The 19,164-nt window shown below is 40.7% G+C and overlaps 3 protein-coding genes across 10 annotated transcripts in view; 1 reads left to right on the forward strand and 2 right to left on the reverse strand.

Annotated features, from left to right (window-relative positions):
- Nucleotides 1–1,450, reverse strand: part of LOC144037002 (fibrocystin-L-like) — a 43,298-nt gene extending 41,848 nt beyond the window's left edge. Inside the window, exons 1-4 of the mRNA XM_077548087.1 lie at nucleotides 1,353–1,450; nucleotides 1,215–1,272; nucleotides 456–533; nucleotides 222–366 (exon numbers count right to left, since the gene is read on the reverse strand). Coding sequence (XP_077404213.1) covers nucleotides 222–366; nucleotides 456–533; nucleotides 1,215–1,263 — 272 coding nt within the window. The 5' untranslated portion in view covers nucleotides 1,264–1,272; nucleotides 1,353–1,450. The remainder of the gene's footprint in view (nucleotides 1–221; nucleotides 367–455; nucleotides 534–1,214; nucleotides 1,273–1,352) is intronic.
- Nucleotides 1–17,328, forward strand: part of nudcd1 (NudC domain containing 1) — a 55,682-nt gene extending 38,354 nt beyond the window's left edge. For 4 of the 8 annotated variants that reach the window (XM_077548093.1, XM_077548094.1, XM_077548098.1 and 1 more), the window contains 9 exons: nucleotides 6,398–6,552; nucleotides 8,375–8,560; nucleotides 8,710–8,893; nucleotides 9,196–9,390; nucleotides 11,391–11,598; nucleotides 11,674–11,818; nucleotides 12,326–12,451; nucleotides 15,073–15,232; nucleotides 16,871–17,328. In XM_077548093.1, coding sequence (XP_077404219.1) covers nucleotides 6,398–6,552; nucleotides 8,375–8,560; nucleotides 8,710–8,893; nucleotides 9,196–9,390; nucleotides 11,391–11,598; nucleotides 11,674–11,818; nucleotides 12,326–12,451; nucleotides 15,073–15,232; nucleotides 16,871–17,160 — 1,649 coding nt within the window. In that variant the 3' untranslated portion in view covers nucleotides 17,161–17,328. Of the gene's footprint in view, nucleotides 1–2,339; nucleotides 2,443–4,939; nucleotides 5,355–5,536; nucleotides 5,950–6,397; nucleotides 6,553–8,374; nucleotides 8,561–8,709; nucleotides 8,894–9,195; nucleotides 9,391–11,390; nucleotides 11,599–11,673; nucleotides 11,819–12,325; nucleotides 12,452–15,072; nucleotides 15,233–16,870 lie in introns of those variants that run through there. The other 4 variants (XM_077548095.1, XM_077548092.1, XM_077548091.1 and 1 more) reach the window with 3 other exon arrangements.
- On the reverse strand, nucleotides 2,856–5,048 carry eny2 (ENY2 transcription and export complex 2 subunit). The gene is made up of 5 exons (XM_077548101.1): nucleotides 4,863–5,048; nucleotides 4,703–4,773; nucleotides 4,310–4,380; nucleotides 4,150–4,224; nucleotides 2,856–3,159 (listed from the first exon to the last, which is right to left on the reverse strand). The coding sequence occupies exons 2-5, from the start codon at nucleotides 4,768–4,770 to the stop codon at nucleotides 3,083–3,085; spliced, it is 291 nt and encodes a 96-aa protein (XP_077404227.1). The 5' UTR covers nucleotides 4,771–4,773; nucleotides 4,863–5,048; the 3' UTR covers nucleotides 2,856–3,082.
- Nucleotides 17,329–19,164: the final 1,836 nt, after the last annotated feature.

The raw sequence follows: 19,164 nt of genomic DNA on the forward strand, positions 1-19,164 counted from the left end.
CACATTCTACAGACAATTTAGAGTCTTCAATGAATCTACTAAACCTTGTTTTTGGAGTGTGGGAGGTAGCCAGAAAAATCGGAGGGAAAAAACGCGAACATGTGGAGAACATCCAGAGAGATTCAAACCCCGAACTGCATGACTGTGAGGCAGATGCGCTAACCACTAGATCACGGTGCTGTCCCTATAGATTCCCTGGATTTTGTCGTCGTGATCTATACCTGGTGTAGCACATGATCTGGTTGCCATGAGTGGAGTCCCTCTCAACATCGCATGGGATGGACAAAGTGTCCGACACCAGGGTCACGCGGTTCCCAAATGAGTCATTTTGGGGATTGAGCTGGAACTGTCCTTCTTGAGCGAAACCTTTTTATGGAAAAAGTAACAAAACAGAAGGCCAACTTGACGGTAAATGAAGCATTTGCAAGGTCATATTTTGAGGATCTCAGGGGTACCTTCTCCCGTCAGGGTGAGACGCGTTGCTCCCTCTGTACTTCCTATACGTGGTTGCACGTAATCCAGGCGCTGGGCATCTGAGTAAAACAGTTTCATGTATGGTAATCCAGTAGTTCTCAAATTTTAACACAATCCTATCTAAAAAAAGACTCAACACTCCCAAGTACTGCTTGGAATACTAACATTAAAATTCTACGGAATAAGATTAGGGCCAGTGAAGAGAGAAAAAAAAGTCTGGCAGGATTCTCACTTTATTCTCAGGATTCTCACTCTAAAGTCAGAATTCTGACTTAAAAGTGTGAATGTTGACTTTATTCTCAGAATTCTCACTTTAATCACAGAATTCTTGAAAGTCGGATGACAATTCTGACTATCAAGCGAGAATTCCGATATTTTTTTTTCTCAGAATTCTCACTTTAAAGTCAGAATTCTGATAATAAAGTGAAAATTCTCAGAATTCTAAAAATAGTCAGACCAACTTTTTATTCTTCTCTTCACTGGCCCTAATTCTCTTCCGTAAAATACAGTAGGATAGTGCTCCTAAAAAAGTATACTCTAATTAATATTGTGAACAACTGCGACATTATGCACATTGCAAACAATAATACTGCCCAGCAGCAGCAAGTAGCCCCACAGACCGCAGGAGTAACCCACAGACCTGCTCTAAATATTTCCCACGACTCCACAAGTGATGGCACATTGTTATTTTCTAGGAATGTTGTGAAGGGGATCAACTACTGTAGTGCAACTTAACTCACAGCAGCAGCAGCAAAGTGCGATGAGCAGAGATGCCGATAGGACCGCCATCCTTCCCCGCTGCAACATCAGAAAAAGAATCGGAAAGAAATTGAGATCAAATGCAAAAAAACACTACGCACAGAAAGTCTTTGTCTCACCCGCTCTCTGTCGCAAAAATCTTGAATGTCTTGGGGTCTTCAAGGAAGGAAACAACACTTACTATGTTTTCCCGCTTTTTTTTGTGGTGTTTTGTGGCAAATGATGGCTCTTTATGAAGGTGGCCTCACGTGCAAAGTGGGCCGAGCTCCACGCCCAGATGCTCACGCACCACAACGAAAGGGTACAGAGACAAAAGCGCTTTCAACTGCTGAGCGGGTGTCAGGTGTCACACTTTCTCCAAAGCTATTAACTGGAATTCTTTTGAAATGCATGTCAACAAATGTCAGAACGTTTTTGGACTAAGGGTGGGCCAAGTATGTCCTTTTAAGGAGGTTGACCTATAAATTATATTATGAAGAGTCCTGTTATGGTTGCATTCATTTAACAGCGTGCCCTCCCTCCCTTTCAATCATTTATCACAAAATAATTGTTGAATTTAGTTGATATATATGACAATAATTAGTAAAAAATTTCAGCCAATCTAAATGAACAATTTTACATATGGGATGAGTTTTAATTACATTACAAATAATGCAGTTCAAAAAAGAAAAAAAAACAACTTTTTTTTTAAGTATTAATTTAATCAATTCACCAAAAATGTTCATTAGACCAGATTTGCCCACTCCAGGTTTTTATTTTATTTTAATATATATATATATATATATATATATATATATATATATATATATATATATATATATATATATATATATATATATATATATATATATAAATTAACTTTGCCAAGCACATATTGTACAGTTTAAAAATCATAAAAAACAAAACAACAAAACTCATGGCAATAAGGTACATTGTTAGCCAAATAGCATGATTGCCCAAATAATTTTTAACTAACTGGTACCAAATCAATTTAAAAAATACCAATGTTTTTGAAAAAGCTCAAATCCTGGATTTGCACCATCTACACCGAAATTTTAAATAGTTTTCTTCTTTGGTCTTGTACCCACTCTTCAACATTTCCACAGGGTTTCCATGTGAAATCAAGTCTTATCGAAGACAAGATCACATGCATTACTCATGGTCAGCAGGTGGATGACAGCCACGCCAACAACATGACAGTCTACCCAGGTAAAACGCGCAGATGCTTATTTCTGTACCCACGTCAAGAATTTAAAACATGCGGAAAACTTGTGACACGTCTTTGTATCTAATCACTTGTCAACATTTCGATCCTTTGTGTTTATGCCAACATGAGATAAGGTGATATATATAGACCAGGGGTGTGTAGACATTTTATACACAACATACTGGATTATCTTTTATGTAACTTTAGAGGATGTTTCAGTGGAAATATAACTCATTACATAAGACCTCTAAGTCATTTAAGCCTCTGTGAAACAAAAGGCAGCAGCATTTTTGTCTCGCTACCATCTTTGCTGTCAAAAAGAGACAGCAAATGTTTTGTGCCTGAGAATGTCACGTGTTTGTGTGCGTTCAACGCTATATAATTAAGAGTCGTGTCAAAAGACAGAAAGCGCTGATAACCAAAATAGGCATGACTTTATTTCTTTTCTCCAAAAACTGATTTCATAACAAAAAAACAACAAAAATCAATATGAAACATATTACAAAACAACATGATGAAAATGAACCTCAGTCTGGATTTTAACTATGGATCTACCGAGCTAGCTAAAGTGGATAAAATAGAAATCCATTCATTCATTTTTCATTAAAAGAAAAAAAAAAAAGAAGTGGACAGCAGTGGTGTTCACAAGGCCGCGTGCTGAGCAAGAAACGCTCGGATTCTCTGCAGGAGCTCCTTCTTCACGCTGTCGGGAACCAGCGCTAAGGGAAGGTGGGAAAAAACAGCAAAATGGTTAGACTAACAGCATAATTGCCTATGACATTTTAATCTTCCTGTCACAATACATATCTATTTTTTAACACTTTATTTGTAATTTTCCATTATCATTTGAAATAATCTCATTCAATATATTCCAAATATATATATATTTTAAATTATTTTTAAATTGTCAATCATCCAGGTTATAGTAATCCGAAAAGGTTGAAACAAAGCAATTCTTGTCAAATTTAGTTAGTTTTTTTTTCAAATGTGAAAATGACTGATGATAGAATCTAAATTAAGTTATAACTAAAATTGTACTTATAGTTGCTCATTAATTTCCTCAAAGTAATTGTATTAGTAACGGTAATGCCTTTAATGAATGTGATCATTTACGAGGGAAAGTAATTATTTTGGTATATTTTTTGAAAAACATTCAAATATATCAAAGAACTTTGATTTTTAAGTAGGTTTCCCTGGCCAGTTGCATAGAAGAGTGTAGACAGGTAGTAGGCACTTTATTTTGTATCTTTATCAACTTTATTTTATCTTTTTCACTTTCAACCACAACTTATATTTGAAAGATTACAACACTGACAGTTATATATTCTTTATCCTCTGCGAAAAACCCAGTTTAGTTGTGATTTTCTGTTTCATCAAACATGCAATACATAAAGTACTATGTATGTGGCCACTGTGTGCGCACAAGAAGGAACAGCATAATGCCCAATTAATTGACATTCTATTCAATTATATTACTTTATTATTTAAAGTACAATACAGTAGAGTGCTATTTTTCCTATTAATTTTTTTTAATTAGTGGCTTTTTACAAGAGGCTGGCTGTAAAGGATTAATGGCATTTCCATTCATTTCACTAGGTAGTTGATTTGAGAATGTTTTCATTTGTGCATGGTCACTTAAATTGTGACGCTTGTGACCTGCGGTTCACTGTGCAATCAACGACAGTTTCAAGTAAGCGTGTTAGCATTACCTCTGCCTTTGGGTGTGATTTCGGTGACCAGGTCCTCCACCGTGACGTGGTCCAGGCCCTTTTCTCGGATCACGTCTGCACGTACACACACGGCAGATGTAATTAACAATTCAAATGAAGCCGGTTTAACAAGAGTACACAAATGAGGCCCATCATGTACCTTTGCAGTGCGCCTTCAGCTGATCCTTCCAACCGCACTCTACCAGCTGTGCCCTGAGCAACTCTTTCAACCTGCAGCCAGAAATACTAAAAATGCATCAAATGTATATGACGCTTTCAGAAGTCCTCACACCCTGCACTGAGGTAGAAGAAGTACTGACACTTATGCAAATCAATCAACTTCTTTAAGTACAAGTAAACAATGGTCAGAAAATAGTCAAGCATAGATACCTGAAAAATATACTCAGTCAGTAACATAAAAAAACAACTAGGCCAGACACAGCATTAGGCACAGCTGTACATTCTCACTTTTAATACTGCAGGTGTACCTAATACTATAACCAAGTGAGTACAAAGTGTTGTTTTTCATTGTAAACGACTGCAGTTTGCTCACCGCTCCCTCTCGCCCATTTCAATCAGCTTCTGGTTAATGGCAGCCCTCATCTGGGAGTCCTTGCTCATGTTCTGACGAGGAATAAACGCAAATAAGCACGACCGAGCGTGTTATAGCGAGGTAAACGAGGTATTAATAGCGAAAAATTGCGTCGGATTACCTTTTTCGTGATATGATCGGCTAGGGAGCGAGTTGTCCCTTGTTAACAATGCACCGGCTACAACACGACCCGGACCACTTGGTTCCGCTCTGCTTTTGTTGTTCAGCAACTTGTATGTCGTATAACTTTGTATTGATTCAAATGTTTATTTTCCTTTCTAAAATGTTATTATTCCAGCCGTGAGTCTGTGTTGAATGTTTTTTTTTTTTTAATTATTATTATTATTATTATACCGGCGTATCAACTTCCGCGTCCGTTCTCAAAATATCCCCGGCCGAAAACAAAAAAACGACCGCGTCATAAGTACATGCCATCTTTCCCTTTCCTTAAAAAAAATACCCGTGAATCTTTAAGAGTTTAAATATAAAATAAACGCCATGCCCACGTCGAATTATACCCTGAAGGTCAACAGAGAACTGTTGGACCCCAACTTTGAGAGTTACCGGCTTTCCCTGGACGTCATACCGACGTACAACGTTGAGCTGGACGCTGGTAAGATTGAAGTTAGCATGGAACCTCCACAAGGCACAATTTGCACAGAATTATCTCATTTTATACACAATGAAAAGCCTCACAACTACTCGATACTCGTGGTTGTTTGAATTAATGATGAAGGCGTTGTTGCATAAGGAAGTTCATAAATTGATGCAACATTTTGTGGTGTGTAACTGCATGATAGTATCGATCTGATTCCATGCATTGTGGGAGAGCAGCATGGTGTAAAAGTGGTTGGCACGATGAAGTTCAAATCCAGGCGTGATGTTTGAATGTTCTCTTTGGGTATTCCGGTTTCCTCTAAATTCCAAGAACATGTTATCCTTAGGTGTAATCGGTCGTGTGTCTATATGTACCCCGTAATTAACGCCACGCCCACTTCTGGCATGCTTTTGTCTAATGTAGGTTGGTTGGCTGCAACGTCACACAGGTTTTCACCTAAAGGTGCTGTCATTCAAAGTACACTACGACAGGCCCCAGTTCACCCCAGATCCTAATGAGGTTGGATGGATATTTGTGGGACTCATAATGTGAGGCCAAGCTAATTAGGTTGGCCTAAACCCACCATTGAACCTCTAATCAGGCTTATTAGGTGACCGAAAAATGGCTCATCATCTAAATTGCACTATTTGTCCAGCTTGTGAAAGAGGCGCTCTTTGTGATGGGTCACATTATCCTTTTGTAGGGCTGGGTGATATGGCCAGTTTTAAGTGTTTTTTCTCCCCCTTCGCTAATAGAAAAAGCAAATGACAATGACATCATCAAAAACAAGTTTTCATTTTAAATGTTGTTGGGGTTTTTTTTAGGGGGGAGCTGTTGCTTTTTAAATCGGCAGATTTGTTTGTTTGTTTTTTGGCCAATTTTTGTCACATTATCTTGCCCCAAAATATTGCTTAAGGAGTAGTAAATAAGGCATTAACGAGTCATTTAAAATAAATGATCGGCAGAGTTTTCATAAAAGTAAAATTTTTGTTGCTAAGTTGGCATGTCCCTTGCCTTTCTTTTCTCCTTGACCTTTCTGCTCTCTCGTTTGTATGCAGCCGTGGAGGAGGTGACGTTGAAGGATTGCCAGTACACGCTGGAGCACATGCGTGCGTTTGGCATGTACAATTACCTCCACTTGGACCCCTGGTACCAAGACAGCGTGTTGTTTGTGGACTGCAAAGGACGAGTGCTCAGTCTCACCGTCACTCTGGTAGGCCTTGAATGATGTGTGTGTTTTCTGGCCACAATCCAACACTCTTGTTCATTTTGAAATGAGGCTTCAATGTGTCTGACTCACCAGCAGGTGGTGACCAACAGCACCACATGGCTGTATGTGATTTGTAGTTTTCATAGAAGGGGTGGGCAAATTTTTGTGCTCAAGTGCGACATTTGATATTCAAAATGGACAGATGGGCATTACAATTCATATATGACAAAAAACAAATAAATAAAAAAAAAATATATATATTTTTTTTTACAAATTGATACTATTGCTCGCTTGGGTCTGTTTGTTTTTTTTTTAATTAACAAAGTGTTAAAAATAGAATGATAAGTGTAATGCTGCAATGTTTAATAACAAAAAAATATGCAGTTTTAATTTCCTATAAAATAATACTTTTGGAGATTCAATAGCTCAGTATTTTTTACTGATGTGACATCAAACGTAAAAAAAAAAAAACTCAGATGAATAAGGAATTATTGACATCATGTGAAAACACATTTAATTGACCAATTTTAGGGATAAATCATTCCTTATTTTAGCTGATATAACAGTTCTATCCTTCGAGATGGAGCTCAGAGCAACACGGTGGTCTCGCGGTTGGCACGTCCGCCTCACAGTTCACACAGTTGAATGATGTTCATCTGCTGTCTTGTCATGTTCCCAATCATCATTGTTGTGCGCGTGTGTGTGTGTGTGTGCGGGCGTGCGTGCGTGTGTGCGCGTGTGTAGTCATGTTCGCGCCACAGATGTGAATGTGCAAGGCCAGTTAGCCGTGTAAAACTCCCTGGACCCGTCGCCACGGCAACGGGAAGGATACATCCATCTATCACCAACGAGTAATGTTGGGTGGGGCGGTATCGTTTTTTATTTTTTTTTTAAATACCAAATTGGAAGAATAAGCCATTAAAAGCGAATATCAGTAAAAGGTACAAAAAATGGTGGGGACAAGCACAAAAATGTTATCACAAAAAAAATACAGAATTGGGAGTGAAAATGGTACAAAAATAAGACCCAAAAATTACTGAAAGCAAAATACACAAATATTGGGGGGGGGGGGGGGGTATTGACGATACGTTACGATTATTGACCGTTGTCAGGAGGGAACGTGAGTGAATGAGGGATGGTGGACCCAAATGCAGGGAAAGTGCAATGCGTGGTACTTTTATTAACCGTAAGGAGAAAGGTAAGCAGACAATCATGACTGGACGTGATGTGACTGGACTGGTCGCCATGACGGGGCTGGACTGGTCGCCGGGACGGGATGTGAGTGGACTGGTCAACATGATTAGACGGGACATGAGTAGACTGGTCACCATGACTGGACAGGACGTGTGTTAACTGGTCGACGTGACTGGACGGGATGTGAGTAGACTGGTCGCCATGACTAACGAGTCTGACATGACGGGACCTGATTTGCTTTGACTTGACTTGGCTGGGGTTATGGCTTCTTGGCTGTGAGGATGATGACTTGGCTGGCTGCAGCGATGATGACTTGGCGGTGACGAAGGCTACTTGGCGGTGACAATGGCTACTTAGCTGTGACAAAAATGACTTGGCTGTGACCAAGACGACTTGGCTGTGACGAAGACTTGGCGTATGAACTTCCACACGTAACATAGGCAATGCACCTACACCGGGAAGGGAAGACACTGACAGGTGGTCGTGGTTAGACATAACAAGACAAGGGAAGAAACAAGGAACACATGACAACAAACACAAACCACAGACAAAAACAACAAGAACATCCATAACAAACAAAAACCCAACCCCCACAGAAACGAAACATGACACTCTTGTGTTAATCTTGCAGGACACAGTGTTGGGCAAGCCAAGGGAGGTCTTCCGCCTAGCAACCGACTGGAACAAACGTGAAAACCGCGTGTGCCCCTCCCTCAGCCTCACGTCGGCCACTTGGGCCGCCCTCTCTGACGGCGCCGGGCGCCTCTACCTCCTTCGGACCAGCAAGCGGGGAGAGAGTACCCACTTAAAGTGGGAGGTTCGTATACGGTACTTCCAGTGGATATAGCCACACACCTGGGATTTAAACAGGGGTGTGTACACTTTTTATATCCACTCTATATTATTACTAATTGTATGAATGTTAGATGCAAATAAAGGTGTCATTTGGAGCGTTTGCGTCTGCAGCCGCTGTTCACAGAGGACCTGGGAGAGCCCTTCATTGTCCTCCACAGCGTGGCCCACGTCCGGGCGGGCGCCCACACGCTGGAGGTCCTGCTGCTGCGCATCGTCAAGGACCCTCAGGAAACCACGGGAAGTGGATACTCGGTCACACTCGAGTGGATCACAGTCGCCAATGCAGCGGGGCAAGGTGCATGCAGGAGAAAATATAATCCATTTGGAGGCCTTGTTCATTGCAAGTTGGCGGCCATTTTGAGGGCCAATGCCATGTCAGCCATTTTGATTCAAAGTGGCCATTATATGTTCATTTTGGATATTTTCAAATGTTTATGGATCCATTTTGGAACGCTACCTTGTTTTTTTACTTAACTAATATTCTTCCACCTGCACCTACATGTATGTTGCCATTAAACATCTGTTTCAGCTCTATGTCACATTATTTTTTTAACGTGGCCTGAGGGGACTTGCAATAACAGATTTCTTTTCTCACAGGCGTGGATAAGAATTACGAAGTGAAGAAGAGGCGGCTCCTCCAAGGCAAGTCGGCGCCTCATTATGCCGCCGTGACACCGCAGGGAGACGGCCTGATGGTGGCGTCAGAGAGGCCCTTCGCCTTCACGCACGTGGATGGCCAGCCCCTCCAGCAGCCAGCGTCGGATGAGCAAGCCATGGAGGTGGAGAAGGCAGGTGGGTAGAACACCGTTTTTTTTTTTTTTTCATCCATGTTTAATTTGCTGTGATGAAGGCGTGCGCTTAGTCACAGCAAGCAATGTATCTGACATTTGCTTCCCTTTGTGATGGAATGATAGTGTTGTTCATGCCTGGCAGTCTGTCGCTCATTGCATTCGTTCAGACCGCCGGCTGTTTCTATTCATTTCCAGCTTTGGAAATACAGTAGACGTCCACCAATTCACAAATCACCATGACCGTGTTTCTGTCCACTGAACACCCATTTTTCACAGGATATTCCACACCCACCAGCACTTGATACCAGGGCTGGGAATTTTTTGTGACTGTCTCACGATTCAATTCTATTCCGATTTCTGTGTCTGCGATTTGATTCAAAACACCTTTAGACAGGCTAACAGAAATGAGCATAGATTGTTCGGGGTATATTTGGACTTTAAACTATTAATATAAGCAATTATAAACATCTTTAGTTAAAAATTCCACATCTCCAAATCTTTCTGTCTGAAACAAATCATACCGTAAGTTATATCAGGTGGTTAAAAACAAAACAAAAAACAACTACTGCTGGATATGCTCCATGCTAAGCTAAACTAACATATATCAAAAAAGCTACAACTGCTAAGCTACGTCCAGTTGTCTCTACTTATCTTAAATTAAATACAAAGGGTTTGTTTTTGTGATAAGCTAAGCGACCTGTCTTCAATTAAGACAAAGTAATAAGCAGTCCAGAGACATACTTGTCTTTGTTAGGGACACGATTGCGAATCTGATAGCTCATTTAATGCAAAAGCAGAGCAGCTGTCTTAAGTTGAGCACTTTTCCCAAGCTTCAGTGTGTCCTGTTTTAACTCCTCTCGTAAGAATCCAACTAGGATCAAAGAAATGACTTTTTGCCTGCCAAGTGTGTACTCGTCAACCAACAATCTCAACAAATGGCAAACTCTGAAAGCAGGCAATTTCCCAGTCGTACTTGAGTCGGAGGCTGCGTCTTCCTCAAGATGATGATGATGATGATGATGATGATGATGATATCTTTCCGAGACGGCAAACAACAACCTGAGAAAGCAATGCCCTGCGCCCCATTGCCTTTCAAGGCAACCTTTTCTTTGCATTCTGGCCTCAGGTTAAAAGCTTTCCTCCCTGGTGTCACTCAGCTGCCAAGAATCCAAGAAAGCAAATAAAGAGCTTTGCTATCGCCTGCAGGGAAAGCTCGACGACATGCAAACTTAAGCAAACATTCCCGAAAAAGGCAATTATGTGACACAACGCATTGGGCTTGATGTCTGACTAATGAGATAATTAGCCTGAGCCCATTCTGACTCATTAAAACCGAGCAAAAGTGCCAGAATGGCCACATAATGTGTCAAGCATTGATTACTGCCAAGATCATTAGACAAATGGCAATGTTTCATACAAGAGTGCCAATCTCCGACATTAGCTGAATTTTAAGGCTAGTACATAACCCTAAAATCCAAATCCGATCCACCATTTTCTTTCTGGTTCAGTAACAATAATGGGCGGCGCATCAAAGCTGTCATGATGGAACGTGAGTGGATGAGGGACGGTGGACCCAAATGCAGGGAAACGGGAATCAAGTGCAATGCATGGTACTTGTATTAACCATAGGGAGAAAGGTGAACAAACAACCATGACTGGATGGGACGTGAGTGGACTGGTCACCATGACTGGACGGCACATGGCTGGACTGGTCGCTACGACTGTAACGGGAAGAAACCAGGAACACAAGACCAAAAAAAATCACCACAGACAAGAACAAGAACACCCATAACAGACAAAAACCCAACCCCCACAGAACCGAAACATGACAAAAGCATTTCCTGAAAAGAACACCAGGGGTCAGATCTTTTTTCTGAGGGTCACTCACTGACTAAATGACAGTAGTTGTTATTCAAGCTCTGTCTAGGTTAGCCGTAACTTGACGTGGAGCTGACTTTACACGCTATTAATGATAAGCCCTATTTCCCGCTTGCAATTCAGATCCCGTCTACTTCTGGCAGCAGACGCCAAACGACATCACGGCCAGCGTGCGTCTGCCAGAGGGCGTGACCAAGGACGCGGTCCAGTTCCGGCTGACGGCGGACACCATCAGCCTCAGCGTGCAGGGATTCGCGCCCCTGCTGCAGGGCCAGCTGTACGCCTCCGTAGACCCCGAGGCCAGCGCCTGGATCCTCAGGGATGACAAAAGGTGTGCCGTCTTAGCACTCAATGCTTTAAAAAGTTACTTTTCGTTTGACGGTTGTTGTTATTTTGGTCTCCCCAGCCTGGAAGTGAGCCTGCAGAAGCGCACCGAAGGTCCCACGTGGCCCGAGCTGGTGATGGGCGACCGTCGAGGGGAGCACGTGATGAGCGACGAGCAGGCCGCCCTCATCCACGAAAGGCTCACCCACCTGACCACCGAAGACCTGGTGAGAGGCCGCACCTCGTGCTACTCAGTTGACTGTCTGTCTTCGGTACACCTACGCAAGCTGACGTTGAGCCACAGGCAGGGTGCTTCCTGGACTGGTCGCCAGCCAATCGCAGACCTTCCATTCCTTCCTTTTCTTGATTAGCCTCCCAGCACAAACAGTTTTGCTTGGTGAGGCTTATCAATGTCCTCATCAACCACTTGCATTCTTGTCTCCACAGTATTTGTGGTCTTTCAGGCATGCTCTGTTCCACTTTCATTCCAGATGAAACTGATCCCTCCAACTTTTAAATTAGCTTTCATTTGCACTCTGTACTGATGATCACCCCCTTCAGTTGCTCAGAGCCCCGCTTCCCTCGCCCATCATCTGACGTTTGGGGCCCACTTCCTTCCAGCCCTTGTGAGCGTCATCTATTCCCACTGCAGCTTCTCCAAGCTAATCAAGGCCCGCCTCAATTGCTAATACACGCGGAACGAAAATAACCAGCCGCCTCTGCGCTTTCCCCAGCACACGAATCCTGACCTGGACAAGCCGGCCTGCAACTCCCAGGAACTGGAGGACTGCGACGGCTACCCCGAGGACACCTCCAGCCTCATGCACTTCGACGGCGAGTCGCTCAAGGCCACTCAGGTGGTGAGTACTTGCGGCGGTAAACACTTCAACATGACCACCTTTGCCGTCTTGGAGCCCCCCTTGGGTGCACTGTTGCTATTCATGAGAGCACAGCTACGACTCTAATGTAACTCGGGCCTGGCTGATATGGATTTTTGAGGTCAAGGCCAATAATTGGCAGAATACAATTCTGATAACCGAGTAATCGGCCTATTCATTAAAAAAAAAAAAATGTAATCTGTCTAGAAGTTAATGGTCACAGAATTGTTCACAGTGTGCTCCGGTTGCATTTCTAAATAGGGTTTTGAAAATGGATTCCACATTGCTGACTATTGCAACACTCTACGCAGCCCAGCATTGAGGACAAAATAGGGTATTTGAATAAAATAGAAAGCTATTCAGATCAATATATTACTCTATTAAAATTAGATTTAGGATTAGATTTTTTGCAACACTGCATAGTTATGATAATAAACCTCGTAAAGCAGCAACTGGAGGGAAGTCGAACGTATGTATGAAATATGAATGCTTATTTTCCAATCGAGCCGAGTGCTGTAGTTCCAACTAATTTATGGGCTTGTTGCACATCAGTCCTGCAAATGAAAAGCCTTGGTTTTCAATCTCCACAAGAATCCGGAAACCATTTGCTGATGTAGATTTACCTTTTCTCTCTGCACACTTCCGATTTTGCGGAACATCACTTTATGGTGTACTTCCAAGGAGATGTGTATCCTTTTAATGATGGATTTCCTGCCGTTGTCCATACTGGGACTTATGTATTGTAGTACACTAAAGGCACTTGAGGATGGTGTTTTTTTATGATTTATGGTGACATTAATGTTGCGCCGAGGTATACCTTGTCGTTTACAGTCTCCTCCGTACATGTTTTATTGCTTTTAGCTTGAAATGGGCTTGTTGTTAGAAGACCTTCCATCTATCGAGGTGGGAAAAGGCTGCCAGTGACCACTTTGTTTTCCCCAAGGTGACATGTATGCTATTTTTGGCACCAGCTCAGCATTCGTTGAAAACATGTGACACACAAGTGATGTACTTTCTTTCAATTGTCTATATATATTTATATATTTTTTAAGAATGGTAAAAAAAAAAAAAAAAAAAGTCTGAATGATGTGTGTTCCGGGAGGCTAATGGCCTTCTCTCTGTTTGGTTCTCTGTCCATTACAAAGCTCCCACCGGAGTCCACTTCACGGCCTAATGAATGAGAGGCTCATCATTAGCTTGAATGTAAGCAATGCTGTGTGTTTCCGGAAAACGAAAAGCCTTTTAATGTTTCCCCGCTGCTCACAAATAACCATCCGCATGCGTGCGTTTGTTACGACGTCATTCAGGAAGGCTTGTCTTCCCATTTTTCTTCCAGCCCTCTTTGTGTCAAGTTTAATAAGTCTTTTGTTGTGTAAAATAACTTTCATCTTTTTCCAATTGTAGCGTATCCTATTCATTTAGAGACTTTTGTTCATGCCAAACTTGTTACCAACAAACAAATAAAGGCCAAGGATAAGCATCCTCGTCCTTGCCCCACATTTCGTTTATTGAAGTGTTTTCTTTGCGTAATCGCCACAAAGGTTGCTCCCCCCCCCCCCCCCCCCCCGCCCCTGAAATATGAAAGGTTACCAAAGCCAGGGCGGGCGGGAGAGAAAGTGCTTGAAGATTGTTGAGCTCTGAGAACAAACTGACGAGGTTTTTGCTTGTGTCTTTTTAAAAATGTTCTTATAGAAATGCTTCTGTAATGTCGGCCCTTGTAAGCTTTTGCATCTGGAAAACAGGTTCCTCCTGCGAGGCACACGCCACAACTGTGGAGCGGTCGCCAAACACTAAGCATTAGCATTAGCGCAGCAAAACGCACGATGACTCATTGTCGACGACGTCATGCATAATAAAATGGTTGTATAACTTGAGCTTTTATCGCAAAGATTTATGTACTGGTTTTCAATGGAATCAGCTTCCATAAGGATTTATTTAAAAGGTTAAACCCAAAAGGTTGAGGATGAAAAAAATATCATTGAAGCCATTGTTATGCTTATCATATTTTTCAGATATAACAAAAATACTTTTTAAATGTACATAATAGCCTCAGAATTCACACAAAGGACTACCACTTGTGAATAATAACCTTGTAGTTTTGCAGATGTTCTAGAGTCTGTACAGACTAATTGGCCTGGTCTGTTCATAACAATTGATAATAATTACCACTAATGGGCGCAGAATTCAAATGTAACATTTATGTCAAGCTAGGTTTCTCCGTGCATGTGTCCACTTTATTTCTCGTCTTGGTTTCAGTTATTCGGGTGCATGGTGGGTCATGGCCCCCCGCAACCGGCTTCCTCACCACCTGGAAAGTGGCGGGAAAATGAGATTTGGAGTCGAGGTGTGATGGCTCGCTGAAATGCTTGTCGGCTTACACCGGTTTAATTCGCAAGGCGCTAGAGATGTTAGATGCTGGTTTTAAAATAAATTGTCCTGCTTAGGATTTTCACTAAAGTCAGATTTTCAAAGTTAAACCCCTTTCGCTTATAGAAAAGCAAATGTTATTCAAACCAGGGTTTCACTTGCATCAAAGCAAAGCAGTACACCAGACATAAGAAGTCAATAACCAATTTAGTGGGTTGCATTTTGCCCTCCTGCAGGTGAACCTGGGCAGCCATCAGTACCTCTTCACCGTGACCGTGGATCCGGCCCAGATGCCGTGCCTGTGCCTGCGCCACGACGTGGACGCCCTGCTGTGGCAGCCGCGGCCCGACCGGCCCGCCGACATGTGGGAGCACGTCGCTACCTTCAACGCTCTGGGTAGGAAAGAGCAACTCCATTAGGAATAATATCATTAGTACGTGACTGGACTGGTTGCCATGACTGGACAGGATGTGACTAGACTGGTCGCCGTGGCTGGACAGGATGTGACTAGACTGGTCGCCATGACGTGACCTTATTTTCTTTGCCTTGACTTGCTGTGGAGTGGCTGTAACTCGGCTGGGGCTTTGGTGAAGACGACTTGGCTGTGACAAAAACTTGACATACGAACTTCCACACATAACGTAATGCACCAACACCGACTAGACAAACGCAAACCGATTCAGGCCTCGTCCAGACGGAAGCAAAGCCGGCTTCGTTCCTCAAACAAATCTCGATATTATTGTGTAATGGCAGAGATCCAGCTCTTGACTTCTCAATTAAATGATGCACTTCATGAAGTATTCGCTTACTGTCAATGATGTCGCTCAGTGTCAACATACACAGAAAGTAAATAGTAGCCCATAAGTGAACGTATCATCAGTGTCATTATACGTGCAGGTTGATATTATTTATCTGCGCCCCAGGAGCCTCTTTCAATTTGCTGTAATTAAACTTCTGCCACATTTACTCGTTTGCCGCCCACGCCACCGGAAGCGCTTTTAATTTCCGTCTGCCGCGCCTTCATTAGTTTGACCAATTTGCTCGACTTATCATGAAATATGGGGAGCAGTTTGAGTGCACACCTGCAATCCTTCTTTTGCTAATTGAGTCACATGGGGAGAGCAGCGCTTGCCATTATGTGTTAGCGTTAAGATGACTTTCTCAGGGAAGAAAAAAAAAAAAGATGACTTTTGGTAATAGTATGTTGTTTGCAACATGAATTTTTTTTTTAATCTTTAGTTTTAAACTTCAACTGGGAGTGGCCAACAGTTTGAAGTTTGATCTTTTTCTTGAGGTACGGCTGCTTTATAATTTTCTATCTCTGAAAAATACATTAAGTTGGGGAAACGGTTGGCACAAATCTTGTTAGGAAGGACGCAGAAGAGGCAAAGTCGGCAGGTGTGCGATGAGGGCTTGTGCTAATCAGGTTGTTTTTTTCTTCAAATGGAGTAGAATTCTTTTTTCAACCTCCTGAAAGCTTTTGTTTGTCACATGGCCAACACCGAGGCCATACGTAATACGACCTTTCATCTTTAAAAATAAAATAAAATCTAGGACTTAAATAGCTTTTTTTCTTTTAAAAACTAGGGGGGAAATATTTAAACTAAATATTATTTTAGTCTTAGAAGATCCAGACTTTTTATTATATTGAAAACAATTCGATTTTGATTTTTTTCTTCTTAAAAGTCTAAAACATGAAAATATGATTTATCATAAGATCTAGACTATTTTCTAAAAAGCCTTTCCCGCTTCTGAAAAAAAATGTTTTGAATGGACTTTTTTGTTTACAAAAAGAAAAGAAAATTTACTGTTCTATTCCCTCTGATGAATGATTTACTTACTTACTTTTTAGGAAAATATGCAACACTTTTTTCTTTTTAAAATAATACCACTTTATTCGCATATGATAATGTGACTTTGTATCTTAAAAAAACGTAACTTTTTATTTAACCTAAAACGTAAGGCTGGGTTTAAAAAAATATATATATAATCGATATCGATTTCCTAATTGTGAGCGTGTTTCCTCTTTGCCAGGCTACGTGCAGGCGTCCAAGCGGGACAAGAAGTTCTCCACGTGCGCCCCCAACTTCTCGTACTCGTCGCTGTGCGAGTGCCTGCGCCGCGCCTTCATCTACCGCCAGCCGTCCCCGGTGGACGGCGTGCTTTTCAACAGGAAGCAGGGCCGGCAGGTAGGACAGGTCGCCAAGCAACAAGTGGCCAGCCTGGACTCGGACAAAGCCGTGCTGGGCTTCAGGGCCACCGACGAGAGGCTCTTCGCCCTCACCTCCCGCAAGCTCTTTGTGCTTAAGGTTAATAATAATTAAGATTGGATGCCAGAGCATTCCGGAAAAAGCAACGACTGAAAGTGGCAAATGTTAAGTCTGCTCGGATGGGACAACTTTTGTACTTAGGGGTCCCAATTTGATTTTAAAATGCAGAGATGGGCCAGCTCGTTTGTAGAGGATGTTTAAAAAATAAATAAATTGTTCTCATTTTTTTCTTTTTTATTATTATATTCATAATTTAGTTATAATGAAGTAACAATTTATTGTGATAAATATATTTATAAGTAACCAATATTTTTTTTTTATGACCACATGTATATGTAAATGTCATTTATTTTATTAAGAAAATATAATACTTTTTTGTTTTCTTTGTAATTTAGTTAGAATTACGGAACGTATTTAATGAACAAATAGGTTACCAAAATAAACCTAACCTACTTTATTATAATGAACCATTAATAAAAATTGGATTAAAACTAGTAATATATGTTAAGTGTTGTTTATTAAGTTGTATTATAATTGATTAGAATTAATGAATCAGTAATACAAATTCAAAAATGAATGAAAATGAATTTTTTGTTGTATTTTTTCTTTTATTACAATAAATCAATTAGCCCAATTGTTAACAAAATAAAATATATTTAATGTACTGGCATGTGTACAATTCAAAACTTGATATATAAAATAAATCTTTTTATCACTCGTGATGAATGAATTTGAAAAAAAAAAAAAAAAAAATGAAACCCATTTTAACTAAACAATTTTTGTTAAAAAAAAAAAAAGAACTGTTAAATGATTGCAAGAAATCTCTCGTGGAGTCTTCGTAATAGTAATGTCCAGTGGGCTGGACAATCATCCACCTTTTGCCCACCACAACACGAATGTCTCAAGCGCCTGCTTCTAAAAGACAATATTGAAGTAATGAGACGTCAACTTTAATTGAGTTACGTCAACTGGGCGCTCTCGTGTAACATACTGTAAGTCTCCAGTGGCGCCACTTGCTCATGCGCATTTATTATTCACCTCCACGCCCGCCAATAATCCACCACATTCCTAATTTCCTGTCGTGGTGAGGTGGAAAACCCTCAGCTCTGCTCCTTTTGATAGTTTGCGCTCATTTGCATACATTTGCATGACCACTTTTGACGCAGCCTGACCCGAAGCTTCGTATCAGCGGAATAGGGAACTTGTTTGATGCTCACATGGACGACGTGTGAGTGTTTTCACCCTGCGCGTCGTTCTCACTCATGATGCCTATCGATACGCAATCAGAAATCATTTTGGAGATTTTTGTCCAAGACTGGCGCTCTGAGTCTCTCGTAGTTCTTTGATATAAAAAAAAATAAAAAAATACAAATAAAAATGTGACGTGATCCTGACTTTTCCTGGGGGGGAAAAAAGAAGAAAATATAATCATCTTTCAGGATAGAAAATACCGTATTCTTAAGGGGAAAAAATTTACTTAATTCTTGTCATTTTCCACCAATTTTTTTTTTAATTGCAAAAATACAACTTCTTCCTCACATAAAATCTGTCCTGATTCTTGTGAGTTTATTCTAGATGTAGAGTAATCCCAACTCGGATCTAAAAACTGATATAAAAAATATTATTCAAAAATTAAATACAATATATATAGCTAAATAAATAAAAGTAACTACAAAAATAAATATATCAATAGATTTAAATATCAATCAATAAATAAAAACGCTCTGCTCTCACATTTATTTATGTAATGCTGCAGACGCGCTGTCAGCTCGAAATGTTATTCAAATGAAGGGGCGGTCCTAAGTGTGTCTTGGGTTGGGTTATTTCGACATTTATTATTATATTAATTTTTATTTTTTTGAATCTCGTTTTTTATTTTTGTATATTTATTTTTACATTTATTTTTTTATTTACAGTATATATTTTTTGTTGCTTTTATTTCCATATATATATTTATTTTTTTGTATTTAATTTTTGAATTATTTTTTATATCTGTTTTTAGTTTCACTTTTATTCATTTATTTAGTCATTTATTATTATTTTTATTTTTACTCTTAC

Source organism: Vanacampus margaritifer, chromosome 17 (genome assembly GCF_051991255.1).
Source record: "Vanacampus margaritifer isolate UIUO_Vmar chromosome 17, RoL_Vmar_1.0, whole genome shotgun sequence".
Lineage (NCBI taxonomy): Eukaryota > Metazoa > Chordata > Actinopteri > Syngnathiformes > Syngnathidae > Vanacampus > Vanacampus margaritifer.

Excerpts from the sequence above, each read along its gene's own strand:
- eny2 (XM_077548101.1), bottom strand. The coding sequence starts at position 4,770 with ATGAGCAAGGACTCCCAGATGAGGGCTGCCATTAACCAGAAGCTGATT. Across the intron at positions 4,381-4,702 it reads GAAATGGGCGAGAGGGAGCG|GTTGAAAGAGTTGCTCAGGG; the intron begins GTGAGCAAACTG and ends TTCTGGCTGCAG. Across the intron at positions 3,160-4,149 it reads AATCACACCCAAAGGCAGAG|CGCTGGTTCCCGACAGCGTG; the intron begins GTAATGCTAACA and ends ACCTTCCCTTAG.